A 24,214-nucleotide genomic window follows, 5' to 3' on the forward strand; every position below is an offset into this window, starting at 1 on the left:
TATTGGTTATCATTATGGCCATGGATGCATTTAGGTATGATAGGTATGATAGGTATGATAGGTATGATAGGTTAGGTATGATGGGTATGATGGGTATGATAGGTATGATGGGTATGATGGGTATGATAGGTATGATAGGTATGATGGGTATGATGGGTATGATGGGTATGATAGGTATGATAGGTATGATGGGTATGATGGGTATGATGGGTATGATGGGTATGATGGGTATGATAGGTATGATGGGTATGATAGGTATGATAGGTATGATAGGTATGATAGGTATGATAGGTATGGTAGGTATGATGGGTATGATAGGTATGATAGGTATGATGGGTATGATAGGTAAGGTATGATAGGTATGATGGGTATGATAGGTTAGGTATGATAGGTATGATGGGTATGATAGGTATGATAGGTATGATAGGTATGATGGGTATGATGGGTATGATAGGTATGATGGGTATGATAGGTATGATAGGTATGATAGGTATGATAGGTATGATAGGTATGATAGGTATGATAGGTATGATGGGTATGATAGGTATGATGGGTATGATAGGTGGTATGAGGTATGATGGGTATGATGGGTATGATAGGTATGATAGGTATGATGGGTATGATAGGTATGATAGGTATGATAGGTATGATAGGTATGATGGGTATGATAGGTATGATAGGTATGATAGGTATGATAGGTTAGGTATGATAGGTATGATAGGTATGATGGGTATGATGGGTATGATGGGTATGATAGGTATGATGGGTATGATAGGTATGATAGGTTAGGTATGATAGGTATGATAGGTATGATGGGTATGATGGGTATGATAGGTATGATAGGTATGATAGGTTAGGTATGATAGGTATGATAGGTGTGATGGGTATGATGGGTATGATAGGTATGATGGGTATGATAGGTATGATAGGTATGATAGGTATGATAGGTATGATAGGTATGATAGGTATGATGGGTTAGGTATGATGGGTATGATAGGTATGATGGGTATGATAGGTATGATGGGTATGATTGGTATGATAGGTATGATGGGTATGATAGGTATGATAGGTATGATAGGTATGATAGGTATGATGGGTATGATGGGTATGATGGGTATGATGGGTATGATGGGTATGATGGGTATGATGATGGGTATGATGGGTATGATGGGTATGATGGGTATGATGGATATGATAGGTATGATGGGTATGATAGGTATGAGGTATGATAGGTATGATGGGTATGATGGGTATGATAGGTATGATAGGTATGATAGGTATGATGGGTATGATGGGTTAGGTATGATGGGTTAGGTATGATAGGTTAGGTATGATAGGTTAGGTATGATGGGTTAGGTATGATAGGTATGGTAGGTATGATAGGTATGATAGGTATGATAGGTATGATAGGTATGATGGGTATGATGGGTATGATAGGTATGATGGGTATGATAGGTATAGGATAGGGTATGATGGGTATGATAGGTATGATAGGTATGATGGGTATGGTAGGTATGATAGGTATGATAGGTATGATAGGTATGATGGGTATGATAGGTATGATAGGTATGATGGGTATGATAGGTATGATATGATGGGTATGATAGGTATGATAGGTATGATGGGTATGATAGGTATGATAGGTATGATAGGTATGATAGGTATGATGGGTATGATAGGTATGATAGGTATGATGGGTATGATGGGTATGATAGGTATGATGGGTATGATAGGTATGATAGGTATGATGGGTATGGTAGGTATGATAGGTATGATAGGTATGATAGGTATGATGGGTATGATAGGTATGATAGGTATGATGGGTATGATGGGTATGATAGGTATGATGGGTATGATAGGTATGATGGGTATGATAGGTATGATAGGTATGATAGGTATGATAGGTATGATGGGTATGATAGGTATGATGGGTATGATAGGTATGATGGGTATGATAGGTATGATGGGTATGATAGGTATGATGGGTATGATAGGTATGATGGGTATGATAGGTATGATAGGTATGATAGGTATGATAGGTATGATAGGTATGATAGGTATGATAGGTATGATGGGTATGATAGGTATGATAGGTATGATAGGTATGATAGGTATGATGGGTATGATAGGTATGATAGGTATGATAGGTATGATAGGTATGATAGGTATGATAGGTATGATAGGTACGATGCAGGAGAGGATTCCAAACAGATGTAAATAACAATTATTGGCTAACGAGCTAGCGAGCTAACGAGCTCGCAAGCTAGCTAGGTTTACAAGTTAACACTGAGGAGAAACAATAATACAACAATTTACTGTAATTGATGAACTGGTTTTACTGTAGAATATTTGCATAAACATGCCTGATAGAAATGGCTGTAGCTAGATACTGTCTGCCTACCTACGTTACATTATTCTAAAATGGATTAAATCGTTTTCCCCCCCTCATCATACTACAGACAATAGCCCATAATGACATCACAATAGCCCATAATGACATCACAATAGCCCATAATGACATCACAATAGCCCATAATGACATCACAATAGCCCATAATGACAAAGCGAAAACACGTTTTTAGTTTAGCAAATTTACACGTAAGTAAGTATTCAGACCTTTTGCTATTAGACTCAAAATTGAGCTCAGGTTGATTCTGTTTCCATTGATCATCCTTGAGATGTTTCTACAACTTGATTGGAGTCCACCTGTGGTAAATTCAATTGATTGGACATGATTTGGGAATGGACACAACTGTCTATATAAGGTCCCAAAGTGCACAGTTGACAGTGCACCTCAAAAGCAAAAACCAAGCCATGAGATGGAAGGAATTGTCCGTAGAGCTCAGAGACAGAAATGTGTCTAGGCACAGATCTGGGAAAGGGTACCAATACATTTCTGCAGCACAATGGCCTCCATCATTCTTGAATGGACGAAGATTGGAACCACCAAGACTATTCCTAGAGCTGGCCGCCCCGGCCAAACTGAGTAATCGGGGGAGAAGTGCCTCGGTGCCGGAGATGGTGCCGGAGATGGTGCCGGAGAAGAAGACAGACATTTTACTTGCCCCCAGCCGATTGTGTTTTTTTGTTCGTTTATTTGCGCTGTTTCTAACTTATTTTGTACATAATGTTGCCGCTACCGTCTCTTATGACTGAAAATAACTTCTAGACATCAGGACTGCGATTACTCACCACGGACTAGCAGAATGCTTTTTTCCTTTCATGACACTGACGAGCCCAACGCGAAGGATATACTGCTTCCTCTGGAACATATACTGTTTTCCTGCGATCTGCGTGAAGAGGAGGCGGAGAAAGAGGGGCTGAAGCCTTCTGAGAATTCGTAGGAGATGAAATAAACCCCCAATTCCCTCCATTCTGCTAGCAAACGTGCAATCTAAAGGAGAATAAAATCGCAGAGTTACGCAGAAGATTAAACTACCAAACTATTAAACTACTGAACGAGGACAATATCAACATATAGCTGGCTAGTTATACGATGTACCGGCAAGATAGAACAGCGGCGTCTGGTAAGACAAATGGCGTCAGTCTATGTATTTCTGTAAACAACAGCTGGTGCACGATATCTGAGGAAGTCTCAAGGTTTTGCTCGCCTGAGGTAGAGTATCTCATGATAAGCTGTAGACCACACTACCTACCTAAAGAGTTTTCATCTGTATTCTTTGTAGCTGTCTACATACCACCACAGTCAGAGGCACTATAAGACAGCTATTGAATGAGCTGTATTCCTTGTAGCTGTTTACATACCACCACAGTCAGAGGCACTAAGACAGCATTGAATGAGTTGTATTCCGCCGTAAGCAAACAAGAAAACGCCCAGAGGCGGCGCTCCTAGAATCCGGGAAACTTAAATCCGTTTTACCACATTTTTATCAGAATGTTAAATGTGCAACCAGAAAAGAAATAACTCTGACGGGTACAAAGCCCTCAATTTGGCAAATCTGACCATAATTCTATCCTCCTGATTCCTGCTTACAAGCAAAAATGAAAGCAGGAAGCACCCATGACTAGATCAATAAAAAAGTGGTCAGAGGAAGCAGATGCTAAGCTACAGGACTGTTAGTATGATGGGTATGATAGGTTGCACAGACTGGAATATGTTCTGGGATTCCTCCGATGGCATTGAGGAGTTTACCACATCAATCATTGGTTTCATCAATAAGTGCATTGATGACTTCATCCCCACAGTGACCACACGTACATACCCCAACCAGAAACCATGGATTACAGGCAGCATCCGCACTGAGCTAAAGGCTAGACTTTAAGCCGGAAGCTTATAAGAAATCCCGCTATACCCTCCGATGAACCATCAAACAGACGAAGCGTTGATACAGGACTAAGATTGAATCGTACTACACCAGCTCTGACGCATGTCAGATGTGACAAGGCCTGCAAACCATTACAGACTACAAAGGGAAGCACAGCTGAGAGCTGCCCAGTGACACAAGCCTACCAGACGAGCTAAACTACTTCTATGCTCACTTCGAGGCAAATAACACTGAAACATACATGAGAGCACTAACTGTTCCCGAAGACTGTGTGATCACACTATCTGCAGCCAATGTGAGTCAGACCTTTGAAAAAGGTTTAAGAAGTTAGCTTTCAGTGATGTCAGAGCGATTGATGAGGCTCTTCACAGAATAACCTCAGCAGCAGGGAGGGACGGCCCCAGCAGTCAGCTGGCTCAGGCACCAGGGCAACAGGAAGAAGAGGGAGGGACGGCCCCAGCAGTCAGCTGGCTCAGGCACCAGGAAGAAGAGGGAGGGACGGCCCCAGCAGTCAGCTGGCTCAGGCACCAGGGCAACAGGAAGAAGAGGGAGGGACGGCCCCAGCAGTCAGCTGGCTCAGGCACCAGGGCAACAGGAAGAAGAGGGAGGGACGGTCCCAGCAGTCAGCTGGCTCGGGCACCAGGGCAACAGGAAGAAGAGGGAGGGACGGTCCCAGCAGTCAGCTGGCTCAGGCACCAGGGCAACAGGAAGAAGAGGGAGGGACGGCCCCAGCAGTCAGCTGGCTCAGGCACCAGGGAGAAGAGGGAGGGACGGCCCCAGCAGTCAGCTGGCTCAGGCACCAGGGCAACAGGAAGAAGAGGGAGGGACGGCCCCAGCAGTCAGCTGGCTCAGGCACCGGGGCAACAGGAAGAAGAGGGAGAGACGGCCCCAGCAGTCAGCTGGCTCAGGCACCGGGGCAACAGGAAGAAGAGGGAGCAGATGGAGCAGAAGCACCAGCAGTAGTGCCACAAACGTCTGCTGTTTGGAAGCTGTTTGATGAGAGCAACTGGGGTTACAGCACGAAGGAATCCCTCAGCAGATGTCATAATGGAGGTCCGTTCCTATTTGGAGGAGCAGATCCTCTGAGCTGGTGGAAGAACAAGGCCTCTGTCTACCCACGGCTTACTAAAGTCATGACAGGGAGACTCTGCATAGTGGCCACATCCGTTCCCTCTGAGAGGGTCTTCTCGAAAACGGGATAAATAATTACTGAGAGAAGAAACCGCTGCTGGTTTTAACATGGAAACAAAGCAGAGAGAACAGAGGGACCAGTTTAATGTTTTAAGTGGGACGCTGCAGTTTTGCTCATTGTTATTGCAATATTCTATTATGCTGATTGTATTCGTTTTGAATTGTTAGATTTATATGCACTTTGTTTATATACATTAAAACGTTTAAATGCAAATGTTTAATAGCATTATTTTTCATTACAAACCAATGCATTTTTTAAATATATTGTGGTTAAGGTAGAGTATGATTTCATTTAATAATTTAATTAGAATTGTTTTAACACCAATCATAGTCAAACTATCGCAAAGTGTTTGACTTGAGAAAATACAAAACATATATTTTTTAAAGAGCCGTTTGGGAGCCAAAAGAGAGCTGAGCAGAACGATCCGGCTCACTGAAAAGAGCCGGAATGCCCATCAGTAATGTGGACTGTTTCCCCAACAACCTGACTCGGCTGCTCTCGGCTCTTTCCGTTCTCATCGGTATTCCGAAACTGTACGCGCGCTATCGACGATGAAAAGGCTCCAGCAGTGTTCGCGCGCCTCATAAAGAGAGAGAGAGACAGACACAGAGAGAGAGACAGAGAGAGAGACAGAGATCCGCAGAGCTGGAGCGATCTTCCCACGACCGAACCGCTACAGGACCTGAGACCAGTGCATTAGACACGCAACCCCCTGCTGTGGGTTCCCTCTGCTGTCCGGTAACCAGGCCGCCATGCTGACCGTCTGATTAGCCGTCTGTGTGCCTGTCTGGAGGAACTGACCGTTATTCGGTGTACTGGGCCGTTATTCCGTGGATGTATGTCGACGCCTCTCGGTATGAAATGTCTGAACTAACAACTATGAGGAATCTGCTGCTCGTGTTTCTCCTAACTGTCATCTGCTTGAGACGCGAGGCGCTCTGCGGTTCTCCCAGTGTTCAGATCGGTAGGTACATTCATATATATTACATATTGAAAATAAATTATTCATATAACATATAAATATATATATATATATATTACATTAGACAGTGGTCTATGTTGTCTCCGTGTACTGACACGTAGTGTGGTTATTAGCCTGCCTAACACTGGAGCAGTGGTTTCATCTGCATTACACTGCATCTGAGATGGCGGGAGGGAGAAACGGGGGAGGAGGAAGAGAGGGAGAGGAGGGAGAGACAAGGGGGAGAAGGAGAGGGAAAGAGAGGAGAGCAAGAGGGAGATAATGAGGAAGGAGAGAGAGAAGGGGAATTAAGGAGAGAGTGAAGGGGAATTAAGGAGAGAGTGAGTGATGGGGTATATATAAGCTATTGAGAAGGCAGAAGGGTTCCAGGCCTGGTCTTTAAAACAGATTTAAATATGCTATTATTAATGATCAGGTCTGTATCCTGCTGCATTATCAGACAGAACTGGGTATCATACCAGGCCTTGATTAGGATTATTACAGAACTGGGTATCATACCAGGCCTTAATTAGGATTATTACAGAACTGGGTATCATACCAGGCCTTGATTAGGATTATTACAGAACTGGGTATCATACCAGGCCTTGATTAGGATTATTACAGAACTGGGTATCATACCAGGCCTTGATTAGGATTATTACAGAACTGGGTATCATACCAGGCCTTAATTAGGATTATTACAGAACTGGGTATCATACCAGGCCTGGATTAGGATTATTATTGGTATTATTAGGATTATTACAGAACTGGGTATCATACCAGGCCTTAATTAGGATTATTACAGAACTGGGTATCATACCAGGCCTGGATTAGGATTATTATTGGTATTATTAGGATTATTACAGAACTGGGTATCATACCAGGCCTTAATTAGGATTATTACAGAACTGGGTATCATACCAGGCCTGGATTAGGATTATTACAGAACTGGGTATCATACCAGGCCTGGATTAGGATTCTTATTGGTATTATTAGGATTATTACAGAACTGGGTATCATACCAGGCCTGGATTAGGATTATTACAGAACTGGGTATCATACCAGGCCTTGATTAGGATTATTACAGAACTGGGTATCATACCAGGCCTTAATTAGGATTATTACAGAACTGGGTATCATACCAGGCCTTGATTAGGATTATTGGTATTATTAGGATTATTACAGAACTGGGTATCATACCAGGCCTTGATTAGGATTATTACAGAACTGGGTATCATACCAGGCCTTGATTAGGATTATTACAGAACTGGGTATCATACCAGGCCTTGATTAGGATTATTACAGAACTGGGTATCATACCAGGCCTTGATTAGGATTATTATTGGTATTATTAGGATTATTACAGAACTGGGTATCATACCAGGCCTTGATTAGGATTATTACAGAACTGGGTATCATACCAGGCCTTGATTAGGATTATTACAGAACTGGGTATCATACCAGGCCTTGATTAGGATTATTACAGAACTGGGTATCATACCAGGCCTTGATTAGGATTATTATTGGTATTATTAGGATTATTACAGAACTGGGTAGTTCATACCAGGCCTTAATTAGGATTATTACAGAACTGGGTATCATGAACCAGGCCTTGATTAGGATTATTACAGAACTGGGTATCATATGCAGGCCTTGATTAGGATTATTACAGAACTGGGTATCATACCAGGCCTTGATTAGGATTAGTTCACAGAACTGGGTATCATACCAGGTTCATTGATTAGGAGTTACAGAACTGGGTCATTATACCAGGCCTGGATTAGTTCATTATTCAGTATTATTATGGAGTTTAGTTCATTATACAGTAACAGCAGTCAGGGATTCAAGGCCTGTTCCAGACAACCTCACAGTGACTTCTCATAGACTGATAGTTAAATAGGTCTGTTTCAGTTCAATATGTCAGTTTTAGTTCAATATATCTATTTCAATTAAATGTGTCTGTTCAGTTAAATGTGGATGGCCGTTTCAGTTCATTATGAATGGCAGTTTCAGTTCATTATGCATGGCAGTTTCAGTTCATTATGCATGGCAGTTTCAGTTCATTATGAATGGCAGTTTCAGTTCATTATGAATGGCAGTTTCAGTTCATTATGCATGGCAGTTTCAGTTCATTATGAATGGCAGTTTCAGTTCATTATGCATGGCAGTTTCAGTTCATTATGCATGGCAGTTTCAGTTCATTATGAATGGCAGTTTCAGTTCATTATGCATGGCAGTTTCAGTTCATTATGCATGGCAGTTTCAGTTCATTATGCATGGCAGTTTCAGTTCATTATGAATGGCAGTTTCAGTTCATTATGCATGGCAGTTTCAGTTCATTATGAATGGCAGTTTCAGTTCATTATGCATGGCAGTTTCAGTTCATTATGAATGGCAGTTTCAGTTCATTATGCATGGCTGTTTCAGTTCATTATGCATGGCAGTTTCAGTTCATTATGAATGGCAGTTTCAGTTCATTATGCATGGCAGTTTCAGTTCATTATGCATGGCAGTTTCAGTTCATTATGCATGGCAGTTTCAGTTCAATATGGCTGTTTCAGTTCAATCTGGACAGCTGTTTCAGTTCAATATGGCTATTTCAGTTCAATATGGCTGTTTCAGTTCAATCTGGACAGCTGTTTCAGTTCAATATGGCTATTTCAGTTCAATATGGCTATTTCAGTTCAATATGGCTGTTTCAGTTCAATATGGCTGTTTCAGTTCAATGTGGATAGCTGTTTCAGTTCAATGTGGATAGCTGTTTCAGTTCAATATGGCTGTTTCAGTTCAATATGGTTGTTTCAGTTAGATATGGATATCTGTTTCAGTTCAATATGGATAGCTGTTTCAGTTCAATGTGGATAGCTGTTTCAGTTCAACATGGCTGTTTCAGTTCAATATGGCTGTTTCAGTTCAATATGGCTGTTTCAGTTCAATATGGCTGTTTCAGTTAGATATGGATATCTGTTTCAGTTCAATTGTCACAAGTTTGGAGAGGTGTAGGCAGGAGGCAGTCGCAGGTTTAGAACTACAGAATTTATTAAAGCACCATTTCTAAAAGTGGGATGAAACCCAAAGTGATAAATAATAAAGTCCTCAGGAATAGTAGGAGAGATTCCTCTCAGGAAAACAAGCAACATGGACAATGACCGACAAAGACAAATGACAGAGGGAGTATATATACAGTGATAGTGGGGATTGGAACCAGGTGCGGGTAATGATGACGAGACAAGCCCGGGGTTGATGAAGGGCGTTTGCCAGCAGCAGGTTCGGCAGCAGCTTTTTTACATTAAATGTTTAATTGAACCTTTATTTAACTAGGCAAGTCAGTTAAGAACAAATTCTTATTTACAATGATGGCATAACCGGGACGACACTGGGCCAATTGTGCACCGGCCTATGGGGCTACCAATCACAGCCGGTTGTGATACAGCCCGGCGACGCCGAACGCCTGAGCTGGACAGGAGGGGGAGCCAAGCGAAGGCTGGTGTGTCAGTACCCCATCCTGAGGGCTGCCCCAGCAGCAGGGCGCCGCTGACATTGGGGACGACCCCAGAGACACGTGCAGGTCGGTCGGGACGCCGCCTCCCGAATGGGAGAACGGTCCAGGATGTCCGGAACCCAGCACCACTCTTCGGGACCGTACCCCTCTCAGTCGACCAGGTACTGGAGAGACATGACGCCGTGAGACCAACAGGCTGCGGACGGAGCCGGGCCCCGCCCACGTGGGTGTTCTCCCTTCCATGTTCTGTTCCCAGGACAACGCATCAACCTTGACATTCTTAGATCCCGGCCTGTAGGAGAGGGTAAAGTCAAACCTGGCGAGTAATAGGGCCCTCCTGGCCTGACGTGGGTTCAGCCTCTTCGCTGCTTGAATATACTCTAGGTTCCCGTGGTCCATCCAGACAATGAATGGGTGTTGTGCACCCTCCAGCCAGTGCCGCCATGTCTCGACGGCCAGCAACTCACGATCCCCCACATCGTAATTCCGCCCCCGCAGGAGACAGCTTCCGTGAGTAGAAGGCGCATGGATGGAGTTTAGGCGTTGATCCAGTGGAACCAGGCAGTAGGTCGATAGTGCAGTCCGATGGGCAATGAGGGGGCAGGAATGTGGCATGAGTCTTCGAAAAAGCCACCTGTAGGTCCCGGTACTCCTCCGGGATAGGGACGTGGGTGGCCAGGTCCGGACTTTCCACAGAGGTGGCACAGATAGACACAGAGAGACACCTCCCTTGACACTCCTGCAACCAACCCAACAACCTTTCTGTCCACGATATTCTGGGGTTATGCAACTGTAACCAGGGGAAACCTAAAACTGCGGGGTGTGCAGGAGAGTCTAAGATGAGGAAAGTGATGCTTTCATGGTGGTTGTGAGCAACTGTGATGGAAATGGGAATCGTGGTCTGGCACACCAGTCCTGTTCCTAGGGGACAGTTGTCTAGGACATGGACTGGGATAGGGGGTTGTAAAGGGACTAGAGGAATGGGTAATGATAAGGCCACTGGCCGGTCTAGGAAATTACCTGCAGAACCTGAGTCTACTAGTCCGGGAAGGTGACAGAAAGGAGGACGGGCTGGGTGGACAGAGAGGAGCAAGGCACGGCCATGCCTACCTGGGAAGGTGCCGGAGTGCTCCTCGGCCTGTCGCTTCCTCGCCTGTTTCTCCTTCTGGAACAGGTATTCCAGGGGTGGTCCGACTCGTCGCAGTATGAGCAGAGACCCTGTTGACGGCGGTGTTGACGTTCCTTGGGGACAAGGTGCGTCGTGCCCACCTCCATGGGCTCAGTCTCGCTGGAGGTTCCTGGAAAAGACCCGAACCCCCGGGATAGGCGATGACGGGCACCCACTCCAGAGCCCGGACTGTCAGCACCGAGATCACCAATGCCAGGTCACACAGCAGAAGAAACCCCATACAGTGAGCTTGGGTGCCGTCAAACCACTCGGGGAGGGGCAGGTGGACGTTGCTGATCAGACTGGGTGATGTAGATGGTGGTGGGGTGGCTGGAACGACCGTGCAGAGCTGGGAAGGTGGTGGTGTAGCCTGTAGCTGGTGTACGGTCTGGAGCAACTCGTCCATGGCAGTCCCTAGGTGCTCCAGGCATGAGTCGTGGTGTAGGAGCTCCTATAGTGGAGAGGTTGGGATGTCCTGCTGCTTCCTGTTCTCTTGGGTCGGTCATTCTGTCACAAGTGTAGAGAGGAGTAGGCAGGAGGCAGTCACAGGTTTAGAGAGGAGTAGGCAGGAGGCAGTCACTGGTTTAGAGAGGAGTAGGCAGGAGGCAGTCACAGGTTTAGAGAGGAGTAGGCAGGAGGCAGTCACTGGTTTAGAGAGGAGTAGGCAGGAGGCATTCACACGTGTAGAGAGGAGTAGGCAGGAGGCAGTCACTGGTTTAGAGAGGAGTAGGCAGGAGGCATGATGAAACCCAAAGTGATAAATAATAAAATACTCAGGAATAGTAGGATAGAATCCTCTCAGGAAAACAAGCAACATGGACAATGACCGACAAAGACAAATGACAGAGGGAGTATATATACAGTGATAAAGTGAAGATTGGAACCAGGTGCGTGTAATGATGACGAGACAAGTCCGGGGTTGATGAAGGGCGTTTTCCATCAGCAGGTTCAGCAGCAGCTAGAAGGCAGGTGACGCCGAACACCTGAACTGGACAGGAGGGGGAGCCAAAGCGAAGGTGGTGTGACGTCAATATGGAAGGCTGTTTCAGTTCAATATGGCTGTTTGAGTTAGGTATGGAAGGCTGTTTCAGTTCAATATGGCTGTTTCAGTTCAATATGGCTGTTTCAGTTCAATATGGCTGTTTCAGTTCAATATGGCTGTTTCAGTTAGGTATGGAAGGCTGTTTCAGTTCAATATGGCTGTTTCAGTTCAATATGGCTGTTTCAGTTCAATATGGCTGTTTCAGTTAGGTATGGAAGGCTGTTTCAGTTCAATATGGCTGTTTCAGTTCAATATGGCTGTTTCAGTTCAATATGGCTGTTTCAGTTCAATATGGCTGTTTCAGTTAGGTATGGAAGGCTGTTTCAGTTCAATATGGCTGTTTCAGTTAGGTATGGAAAGCTGTTTCAGTTTAATATCAATGGCAGTTTCTGTTCAATATGGCTGTTTGATTTAGATATGAATGGCAGTTTCAGTTCAATATGGCTGTTTGAGTTAGATATGGAAGGCTGTTTCAGTTCAATGTGGCTGTTTGAGTTATATATGGGATGGCTGTTTCAGTTCAATATGGCTGTTTGAGTTATATATATGATGGCTGTTTTGGTTCAATATGGCTGTTTCAGTTAGATATGAAAGGCTGTTTCAGTTCAATATAGCTGTTTGAGATAGATATGGAAGTCTGTTTCAGTTCAATATGAATGGCAGTTTAAGTTCAATATGGCTGTTTCAGTTCAATATGGCTGTTTCAGTTCAATATGGCTGTTTGAGTTAGATATGGAAGTCTGTTTCAGTTCAATATGAATGGCAGTTTCAGTTCAATATGGCTGTTTCAGTTAGATATGGATGGCAGTTTCAGTATAATATGGCTGTTTCAGGTCAATAGGGCTGTTTCAGTTCAATATGGCTGTTTCAGTTCAATATGGTTGTTTCAGTTCAATATGGCTGTTTCAGTTCAATATGGCTGTTTCAGTTCAATATGGATGTTTCAGTTCAATATGTCTGTTTCAGTTCAATATGGCTGTTTCAGTTCAATGTGGTTGTTTCAGTTCAATATGGCTGTTTCAGTTCAATAGGGCTGTTTCAGTTCAATATGGCTGTTTCAGTTCAATATGGTTGTTTCAGTTCAATAGGGCTGTTTCAGTTCAATAGGGCTGTTTCAGTTCAATATGGCTGTTTCAGTTCAATATGGCTGTTTCAGTTCAATATGGCTGTTTCAGTTCAATGTGGCTGTTTCAGTTCAATATGGCTGTTCCAGTTCAATATGGCTGGCTGTTTCAGTTCAATAGGGCTGTTTCAGTTCAATATGGCTGTTTCAGTTCAATATGGCTGTTTCAGTTCAATAGGGCTGTTTCAGTTCAATATGGCAGTTTCAGTATAATATGGCTGTTTCAGGTCAATAGGGCTGTTTCAGTTCAATATGGCTGTTTCAGTTCAATATGGCTGTTTCAGTTCAATAGGGCTGTTTCAGTTCAATAGGGCTGTTTCAGTTCAATATGGCTGTTTCAGTTCAATATGGCTGGTCATGGAAATATGTAGCTGTTTTACAGATGTTTCAAACATTCTCTCTGTTTAATACAGACAGAATCAGAGTGGTTCTAAACATTCCCTCTGTTTAATACAGACAGAATCAGAGTGGTTCTAAACATTCTCTCTGTTTAATACAAACAGAATCAGAGTGTTTCTAAACATTCCCTCTGTTTAATACAGACAGAATCAGAGTGGTTCTAAACATTCCCTCTGTTTAATACAGACAGAATCAGAGTGTTTCTAAACATTCTCTCTGTTTAATACAGACAGAATCAGAGTGTTTCTAAACATTCCCTCTGTTTAATACAGACAGAATCAGAGTGTTTCTAGACATTCCCTCTGTTTAATACAGACAGAATCAGAGTGTTTCTAGACATTCTCTCTGTTTAATACAGACAGAATCAGAGTGGTTCTAAACATTCTCTCTGTTTAATACAGACAGAATCAGAGTGGTTCTAAACATTCCCTCTGTTTAATACAGACAGAATCAGAGTGTTTCTAAACATTCTCTCTGTTTAATACAGACATAATCAGAGTGGTTCTAAACATTCTCTCTGTTTAATACAGACAGAATCAGAGTGTTTCTAGACATTCCCTCTGTTTAATACAGACAGAATCAGAGTGTTTCTAGACATTCTCTCTGTTTAATACAGACAGAATCAGAGTGGTTCTAAACATTCTCTGTTTAATACAGACAGAATCAGAGTGGTTCTAAACATTCTCTCTGTTTAATACAGACAGAATCAGAGTGGTTCTAAACATTCCCTCTGTTTAATACAAACAGAATCAGAGTGTTTCTAAACATTCCCTCTGTTTAATACAGACAGAATCAGAGTGGTTCTAAACATTCTCTCTGTTTAATACAGACAGAATCAGAGTGGTTCTAAACATTCTCTCTGTTTAATACAGACAGAATCAGAGTGTTTCTAAACATTCCCTCTGTTTAATACAGACAGAATCAGAGTGTTTCTAGACATTCCCTCTGTTTCATACAGACAGAATCAGACTGTACTGCCAGACTGCCTAGATATCCAGCTAAACATTCTCCCAGAGTACTGCCAGACCGGCTAGATATCCAGCTAAACATTCTCCCAGAGTACTGCCAGACTAGCTAGATATCCAGCTAAACATTCTCCCAGAGAACTGCCAGACCGGCTAGATATCCAGCTAAACATTCTCCCAGAGTACTGCCAGACTAGCTAGATATCCAGCTAAACATTCTCCCAGAGTACTGCCAGACCGGCTAGATATCTAGCTAAACATTCTCCCAGAGAACTGCCAGACTAGCTAGATAACCAGCTAAACATTCTCCCAGAGAACTGCCAGACCAGCTAGATATTCAGCTAAACATTCTCCCAGAGAACTGCCAGACTAGCTAGATATCCAGCTAAACATTCTCCCAGAGTACTGCCAGACCGGCTAGATATCCAGCTAAACATTCTCCCAGAGTACTGCCAGACCGGCTAGATATCCAGCTAAACATTCTCCCAGAGTACTGCCAGACCGGCTAGATATCCAGCTAAACATTCTCCCAGAGAACTGCCAGACCAGCTAGATATCCAGCTAAACATTCTCCTTGTGTGTGTGGGGGGGTTCTCTGTGTGTGTGTGTGTGTGTGTGTGTGTGTGTGTGTGTGTGTGTGTGTGTGTGTGTGTGTGTGTGTGTGTGTAGGAGGGCTGTTCCCACGCGGTGCTGACCAGGAGTATAGTGCGTTCCGGATTGGAATGGTCCAGTATGGAACCCAGGACTTCCGCCTCACTCCTCACATAGACAACCTGGAGGTTGCCAACAGCTTCGCTGTCACCAACTGCTGTGAGTAACACACACAGACACACACAGACACACACAGACACACACAGGCAGGGGAGTGAAGGGGTGGAGAGATGAGGGTACCCTGCATGATGCTTGGGGCAGTCCGCTGCCTGTTTGTAGGACGGTTGGTCAGAAGAGAGAGCAGGTCCAGCCTCTCCTCACATAGACAACCTGGAGGTTGCCAACAGCTTCGCTGTCACCAACTGCTGTGAGTAACACACACACACAGACACACACAGACACACACGGGCAGGGGAGTGAAGGGGTGGAGAGATGAGGGTACCCTGCATGATGCTTGGGGCAGTCCGCTGCCTGTTTGTAGGACGGTTGGTCAGAAGAGAGAGCAGGTCCAGCCTCTCCTCACATAGACAACCTGGAGGTTGCCAAAAGCTTCGCTGTCACCAACTGCTGTGAGTAACACACACACACGGGCAGGGGAGTGAAGGGGTGGAGAGATGAGGGTACCCTGCATGATGCTTGGGGCAGTCCGCTGCCTGTTTGTAGGACGGTTGGTCAGAAGAGAGAGCAGGTCCAGCCTCTCCTCACATAGACAACCTGGTGGTTGCCAACAGCTTCGCTGTCACCAACTGCTGTGAGTAACACACACACACGGGCAGGGGAGTGAAGGGGTGGAGAGATGAGGGTATCCTGCATGATGCTTGGGGCAGTCCGCTGCCTGTTTGTAGGACGGTTGGTCAGAAGAGAGAGCAGGTCCAGCCTCTCCTCTAAGTTCTCTCTTACTTCACCCGCTGCTCTCACCTTACAGAGAACCAGCCAGGTCGTTCAAGATTGACCAAGAAATTGGACGTCTAGCCATGTCCCGAGGACATGGGGCATTGCTTTCAAAACCTGTCACTAGGGGGAAAAGTGAGCGCTATTGCCATCAAGTAGGCTGGGGTTTTGTGGACTGAGTTGGTGGATGGATGTCCATCAGTGGAGGCTCCTCAGAGGAGGAAGGGAAGGACCATCCTACTCAGTGAATTTCATAAAAATAAAAATAGTGAAACATTAAAAAAGTTATATTTTTTAGATAAAACTATACTGAATATATTCACATCACCAAATAATTGATTAGAACACACTGTTGTTTTGCAATGAAGGTCTACAGTAGCCTCACCAGTACTCTGTAGGGTAGCACCATGGTGTAGCCGGAGGACAGCTAGTGTCTGTCCTCCTCTGGGTACATTGAATTCAATACAAAACCTAAGAGGCTCATGGTTTTCACTCACTTCCATAGACTTACACAGTAATTATGACAACTTCCAGAGGACGTCCTCCAACCTATCAGAGCTCTTGCAGCATGAACTGACATGTTGTCCACCCAATCAAAGGATCAGAGTATGAATCTAGTACTGAAAGCATCTCTCTAGCAAAGAGAGAGAAAGACAATAGTTGAACAGGTTTTTACACATTCATTTCTTCCTAAATTAAGGAGAAGCTACAGAGACAGAGACAGAGGAGAGCTAGATATATTTTGTAGTATATACAGTTGAAGTCGGAAGTTTACTGTCACGCCCTGGCCTTTGTTTTCTTTATTATTTTGGTTAGGTCAGGGTGTGACACACACACCTTTGCCAAATACATTTAAACTCAGTTTTTCACAATTCCTGATATTTAATCCTAGTAAAATCCCTGTCTTAGGTCAGTTAGGATCACCACTTTATTTTAAGAATGTGAAATGTCAGAATAATAGTAGAGAGAATGATTAATTTCAGCTTTTATTTCTTTCATCACATTCCCAGTGGGTCAGAAGTTTACATACCCTCAATTAGGGTCAAACGTTTGGGTATCCTTCCACAAGCTTCCCACAATAAGTGGGAATTTCGGCCCATTCCTCCTGACAGAGCTGGTGTAACCGAGTCAGGTTTGTAGGCCTCCTTGCCCGCACACGCTTTTTCAGTTCTGCCCACAAATTTTCTGTAGGGTTGAGATCAGGGCTTTCTGATGGCCACCCCAATTCCTTGACTTTGTTGTCCTTAAGCCATTTTGCTTTGAAAGTATGCTTGGGGTCATTGTCCATTTGGAAGAACCATTTGCGACCAAGCTTTAAATTCCTGACTGATGTCTTGAGATGTTGCTTCAATATATCCACATAATTTTCCATCCTCATGAAGCCATCTATTTTGTGAAGTGTACCAGTCCCTCCTGCAGCAAAGCACCGCCACAACATGACGCTACCACCCCCGTGCTTCACGGTTGGGATGGTGTTCTTCGGCTTGCAAGCCCCCCTTTCCCCCTTTTCCTCCAAACATAACGATGGTCATTAAGGCCAAACAGTTAAATTTGTATTTTATCAGACCAGAGGACATTTCTCCAAAAAGTACGATCTTTGCCCCCATGTGCAGTTGCAAACCATAGTCTGGATTTTTTTATGGCGGTTTTGGAGCAGTGGCTTCTTGCTTGATGAGCGGACTTTCAGGTTATATCGATATAGGACTTGTTTTACTGTGTATATAGATACTTTTGTACCTTTTTCCTCCAGCATCTTCACAGAGTCCTTTCCTGTTGTTCTGCGATTGATTTGCACTTTTCACACCAAAGTACATTCATCTGGGACACTGTAAAGTCCATGGAGAATAAGAACACCTCCTCCCAGCTGCCCACTGCACTGAAGATAGGAAACACTGTCAACACTGATAAATCCACCATAATTGAGAATTTCAATAAGCATTTTTCTACGGCTGGTCATGCTTTCCACCTGGCTACTCCTACCCCGGTCAACAGCACTGCACCCCCAACAGCAACTCGCCCAAGCCTTCCCCATTTCTCCTTCTCCCAAATCAGCTGATGTTCTGAAAGAGCTGCAAAATCTGGACCCCTACAAATCAGCCGGGCTAGACAATCTGGACCCTTTCTCTCTAAAGTTATCTGCCGAAATTGTTGCCACCCCTATTACTAGCCTGTTCAACCTCTCTTTCGTGTCGTCTGAGATTCCAAAAGATTGGAAAGCAGCTGCGGTCATCCCCCTCTTCAAAGGGGGGGACACTCTTGACCCAAACTGCTACAGACCTATATCTATCCTACCATGCCTTTCTAAGGTCTTCGAAAGACAAGTCAACAAACAGATTACCGACCATTTCGAATCTCACCATACCTTCTCTGCTATGCAATCAGGTTTCAGAGCTGGTCATGGGTGCACCTCAGCCACGCTCAAGGTCCTAAACGATATCTTAACCGCCATCGATAAGAAACATTACTGTGCAGCCGTATTCATTGATCTGGCCAAGGCTTTCGACTCTGTCAATCACCACATCCTCATCGGCAGACTCGACAGCCTCGGTTTCTCAAATGATTGCCTCGCCTGGTTCACCAACTACTTCTCTGATAGAGTTCAGTGTGTCAAATCGGAGGGTCTGCTGTCCGGACCTCTGGCAGTCTCTATGGGGGTGCCACAGGGTTCAATTCTTGGACCGACTCTCTTCTCTGTATACATCAATGAGGCCGCTCTTGCTGCTGGTGAGTCTCTGATCCACCTCTACGCAGACGACACCATTCTGTATACTTCTGGCCCTTCTTTGGACACTGTGTTAACAACCCTCCAGGCAAGCTTCAATGCCATACAACTCTCCTTCCGTGGCCTCCAATTGCTCTTAAATACAAGTAAAACTAAATGCATGCTCTTCAACCGATCGCTACCTGCACCTACCCGCCTGTCCAACATCACTACTCTGGACGGCTCTGCCTTAGAATACGTGGACAACTACAAATACTTAGGTGTCTGGTTAGACTGTAAACTCTCCTTCCAGACCCATATCAAATATCTCCAATCCAAAGTTAAATCAAATCAAATCAAATCAAATCAAATTTTATTTGTCACATACACATGGTTAGCAGATGTTAATGCGAGTGTAGCGAAATGCTTGTGCTTCTAGTTCCGACAATGCAGTGATAACCAACAAGTAATCTAACTAACAATTCCAAAACTACTGTCTTATACACAGTGTAAGGGGATAAGGAATATGTACATAAGGATATATGAATGAGTGATGGTACAGAGCAGCATACAGTAGATGGTATCGAGTACAGTATATACATATGAGATGAGTATGTAGACAAAGTAAACAAAGTGGCATAGTTAAAGTGGCTAGTGACATAAGAATGCAGTCGATGATCTAGAGTACAGTATATACATATGCATATGAGATGAATAATGTAGGGTAAGTAACATTATATAAGGTAGCATTGTTTAAAGTGGCTAGTGATATATTTACATCATTTCCCATCAATTCCCATTATTAAAGTGGCTGGAGTTGGGTCAGTGTCAATGACAGTGTGTTGGCAGCAGCCACTCAATGTTAGTGATTGCTGTTTAACAGTCTGATGGCCTTGAGATAGAAGCTGTTTTTCAGTCTCTCGGTCCCAGCTTTGATGCACCTGTACTGACCTCGCCTTCTGGATGATAGCGGGGTGAACAGGCAGTGGTTCGGGTGGTTGATGTCCTTGATGATCTTTATGGCCTTCCTGTAACATCGGGTGGTGTAGGTGTCCTGGAGGGCAGGTAGTTTGCCCCCGGTGATGCGTTGTGCAGACCTCACTACCCTCTGGAGAGCCTTACGGTTGAGGGCGGAGCAGTTGCCGTACCAGGCGGTGATACAGCCCGCCAGGATGCTCTCAATTGTGCATCTGTAGAAGTTTGTGAGTGCTTTTGGTGACAAGCCGAATTTCTTCAGCCTCCTGAGGTTGAAGAGGCGCTGCTGCGCCTTCTTCACGACGCTGTCAGTGTGAGTGGACCAATTCAGTTTGTCTGTGATGTGTATGCCGAGGAACTTAAAACTTGCTACCCTCTCCACTACTGATCCATCGATGTGGATAGGGGGGTGTTCCCTCTGCTGTTTCCTGAAGTCCACAATCATCTCCTTAGTTTTGTTGACGTTGAGTGTGAGGTTATTTTCCTGACACCACACTCCGAGGGCCCTGGAGACCAGGCCAATCTAGAATTGTCTTCCTATTTCGCAACAAAGCATCCTTCACTCATGCTGCCAAACATACCCTTGTAAAACTGACCATCCTACCAATCCTCGACTTTGGCGATGTCATTTACAAAATAGCCTCCAATACCCTACTCAATAAATTGGATGCAGTCTATCACAGTGCAATCCGTTTTGTCACCAAAGCCCCATATACTACCCACCATTGCGACCTGTACGCTCTCGTTGGCTGGCCCTCGCTTCATACTCGTCGCCAAACCCACTGGCTCCATGTCATCGACAAGACCCTGCTAGGTAAAGTCCCCCCTTATCTCAGCTCGCTGGTCACCATAGCATCTCCCACCTGTAGCACACGCTCCAGCAGGTATATCTCTCTAGTCACCCCCAAAACCAATTCTTTCTTTGGCCGCCTCTCCTTCCAGTTCTCTGCTGCCAATGACTGGAATGAACTACAAAAATCTCTGAAACTGGAAACACTTATCTCCCTCACTAGCTTTAAGCACCAGCTGTCAGAGCAGCTCACAGATTACTGCACCTGTACATAGCCCACCTATAATTTAGCCCAAACAACTACCTCTTTCCCAACTGTATTTAATTAATTTATTTATTTTGCTCCTTTGCACCCCATTCTTTTTATTTCTACTTTGCTCATTCTTCCACTGCAAATCTACCATCCCAGTGTTTTCCTTGCTATATTGTATTTACTTTGCCACCATGGCCTTTTTTGCCTTTACCTCCCTTCTCACCTCATTTGCTCACATCATATATAGACTTGTTTATACTGTATTATTGACTGTATGTTTGTTTTACTCCATGTGTAACTCTGTGTCGTTGTATCTGTCGAACTGCTTTGCTTTATCTTGGCCAGGTCGCAATTGTAAATGAGAACTTGTTCCCAACTTGCCTACTCTGACTGATGCTCTACTACAGTGTTGTAATGGAGACCAGGCCATGTCTGACTGATGCTCTACTACAGTGTTGTAATGGAGACCAGGCCATGCTCTACTACAGTGTTGTAATGGAGACCAGGCCATGTCTGACTGATGCTCTACTATAGTGTTGTAATGGAGACCAGGCCATGCTCTACTACAGTGTTGTAATGGAGACCAGGCCATGCTCTACTACAGTGTTGTAATGGAGACCAGGTCATGTCTGACTGATGCTCTACTATAGTGTTGTAATGGAGACCAGGCCATGTCTGACTGATGCTCTACTACAGTGTTGTAATGGAGACCAGGCCATGCTCTACTACAGTGTTGTAATGGAGACCAGGCCATGCTCTACTACAGTGTTGTAATGGAGACCAGGCCATGCTCTACTACAGTGTTGTAATGGAGACCAGGCCATGCTCTACTACAGTGTTGTAATGGAGACCAGGTCATGTCTGACTGATGCTCTACTACAGTGTTGTAATGGAGACCAGGCCATGCTCTACTACAGTGTTGTAATGGAGACCAGGCCATGCTCTACTACAGTGTTGTAATGGAGACCAGGCCATGTCTGACTGATGCTCTACTACAGTGTTGTAATGGAGACCAGGTCATGCTCTACTATAGTGTTGTAATGGAGACCAGGTCATGCTCTACTACAGTGTTGTAATGGAGACCAGGTCATGCTCTACTATAGTGTTGTAATGGAGACCAGGCCATGTCTGACTGATGCTCTACTACAGTGTTGTAATGGAGACCAGGCCATGCTCTACTACAGTGTTGTAATGGAGACCAGGTCATGTCTGACTGATGCTCTACTATAGTGTTGTAATGGAGACCAGGCCATGTCTGACTGATGCTCTACTACAGTGTTGTAATGGAGACCAGGCCATGCTCTACTACAGTGTTGTAATGGAGACCAGGCCATGTCTGACTGATGCTCTACTATAGTGTTGTAATGGAGACCAGGTCATGTCTGACTGATGCTCTACTATAGTGTTGTAATGGAGACCAGGTCATGTCTGACTGATGCTCTACTACAGTGTTGTAATGGAGACCAGGCCATGCTCTACTACAGTGTTGTAATGGAGACCAGGCCATGCTCTACTACAGTGTTATAATGGAGACCAGGCCATGCTCTACTACAGTGTTGTAATGGAGACCAGGCCATGCTCTACTACAGTGTTGTAATGGAGACCAGGCCATGCTCTACTACAGTGTTGTAATGGAGACCAGGCCATGTCTGACTGATGCTCTACTATAGTGTTGTAATGGAGACCAGGCCATGCTCTACTACAGTGTTGTAATGGAGACCAGGCCATGCTCTACTACAGTGTTGTAATGGAGACCAGGTCATGTCTGACTGATGCTCTACTATAGTGTTGTAATGGAGACCAGGCCATGTCTGACTGATGCTCTACTACAGTGTTGTAATGGAGACCAGGCCATGCTCTACTACAGTGTTGTAATGGAGACCAGGCCATGCTCTACTACAGTGTTGTAATGGAGACCAGGCCATGCTCTACTACAGTGTTGTAATGGAGACCAGGCCATGCTCTACTACAGTGTTGTAATGGAGACCAGGTCATGTCTGACTGATGCTCTACTACAGTGTTGTAATGGAGACCAGGCCATGCTCTACTACAGTGTTGTAATGGAGACCAGGCCATGCTCTACTACAGTGTTGTAATGGAGACCAGGCCATGTCTGACTGATGCTCTACTACAGTGTTGTAATGGAGACCAGTCATGCTCTACTATAGTGTTGTAATGGAGACCAGGTCATGCTCTACTACAGTGTTGTAATGGAGACCAGGTCATGCTCTACTATAGTGTTGTAATGGAGACCAGGCCATGTCTGACTGATGCTCTACTACAGTGTTGTAATGGAGACCAGGCCATGCTCTACTACAGTGTTGTAATGGAGACCAGGTCATGTCTGACTGATGCTCTACTATAGTGTTGTAATGGAGACCAGGCCATGTCTGACTGATGCTCTACTACAGTGTTGTAATGGAGACCAGGCCATGCTCTACTACAGTGTTGTAATGGAGACCAGGCCATGTCTGACTGATGCTCTACTATAGTGTTGTAATGGAGACCAGGTCATGTCTGACTGATGCTCTACTATAGTGTTGTAATGGAGACCAGGTCATGTCTGACTGATGCTCTACTACAGTGTTGTAATGGAGACCAGGCCATGCTCTACTACAGTGTTGTAATGGAGACCAGGCCATGCTCTACTACAGTGTTATAATGGAGACCAGGCCATGCTCTACTACAGTGTTGTAATGGAGACCAGGCCATGCTCTACTATAGTGTTGTAATGGAGACCAGGCCATGTCTGACTGATGCTCTACTACAGTGTTGTAATGGAGACCAGGCCATGCTCTACTACAGTGTTATAATGGAGACCAGGCCATGCTCTACTACAGTGTTGTAATGGAGACCAGGCCATGCTCTACTACAGTGTTGTAATGGAGACCAGGCCATGCTCTACTACAGTGTTGTAATGGAGACCAGGCCATGCTCTACTACAGTGTTGTAATGGAGACCAGGCCATGCTCTACTACAGTGTTGTAATGGAGACCAGGCCATGTCTGACTGATGCTCTACTATAGTGTTGTAATGGAGACCAGGCCATGTCTGACTGATGCTCTACTACAGTGTTGTAATGGAGACCAGGCCATGCTCTACTACAGTGTTGTAATGGAGACCAGGCCATGCTCTACTACAGTGTTGTAATGGAGACCAGGTCATGTCTGACTGATGCTCTACTATAGTGTTGTAATGGAGACCAGGCCATGCTCTACTACAGTGTTGTAATGGAGACCAGGCCATGTCTGACTGATGCTCTACTACAGTGTTGTAATGGAGACCAGGCCATGCTCTACTACAGTGTTGTAATGG

At 44.6% G+C, this 24,214-nt stretch overlaps 1 protein-coding gene across 1 annotated transcript in view; it reads left to right on the forward strand.

Moving 5' to 3' along the window:
* Positions 1–6,104: 6,104 nt before the first annotated feature.
* The window catches only part of LOC135561721 (glutamate receptor 2-like), a 103,931-nt gene continuing 85,821 nt past the window's right edge, over positions 6,105–24,214 (forward strand). The window contains exons 1-2 of the mRNA XM_065003457.1: positions 6,105–6,442; positions 15,308–15,448. Coding sequence (XP_064859529.1) covers positions 6,313–6,442; positions 15,308–15,448 — 271 coding nt within the window. The 5' untranslated portion in view covers positions 6,105–6,312. The remainder of the gene's footprint in view (positions 6,443–15,307; positions 15,449–24,214) is intronic.

The sequence above is a fragment of the Oncorhynchus nerka genome, linkage group LG18, assembly GCF_034236695.1.
Source record: "Oncorhynchus nerka isolate Pitt River linkage group LG18, Oner_Uvic_2.0, whole genome shotgun sequence".
NCBI classification, from domain to species: domain Eukaryota; kingdom Metazoa; phylum Chordata; class Actinopteri; order Salmoniformes; family Salmonidae; genus Oncorhynchus; species Oncorhynchus nerka.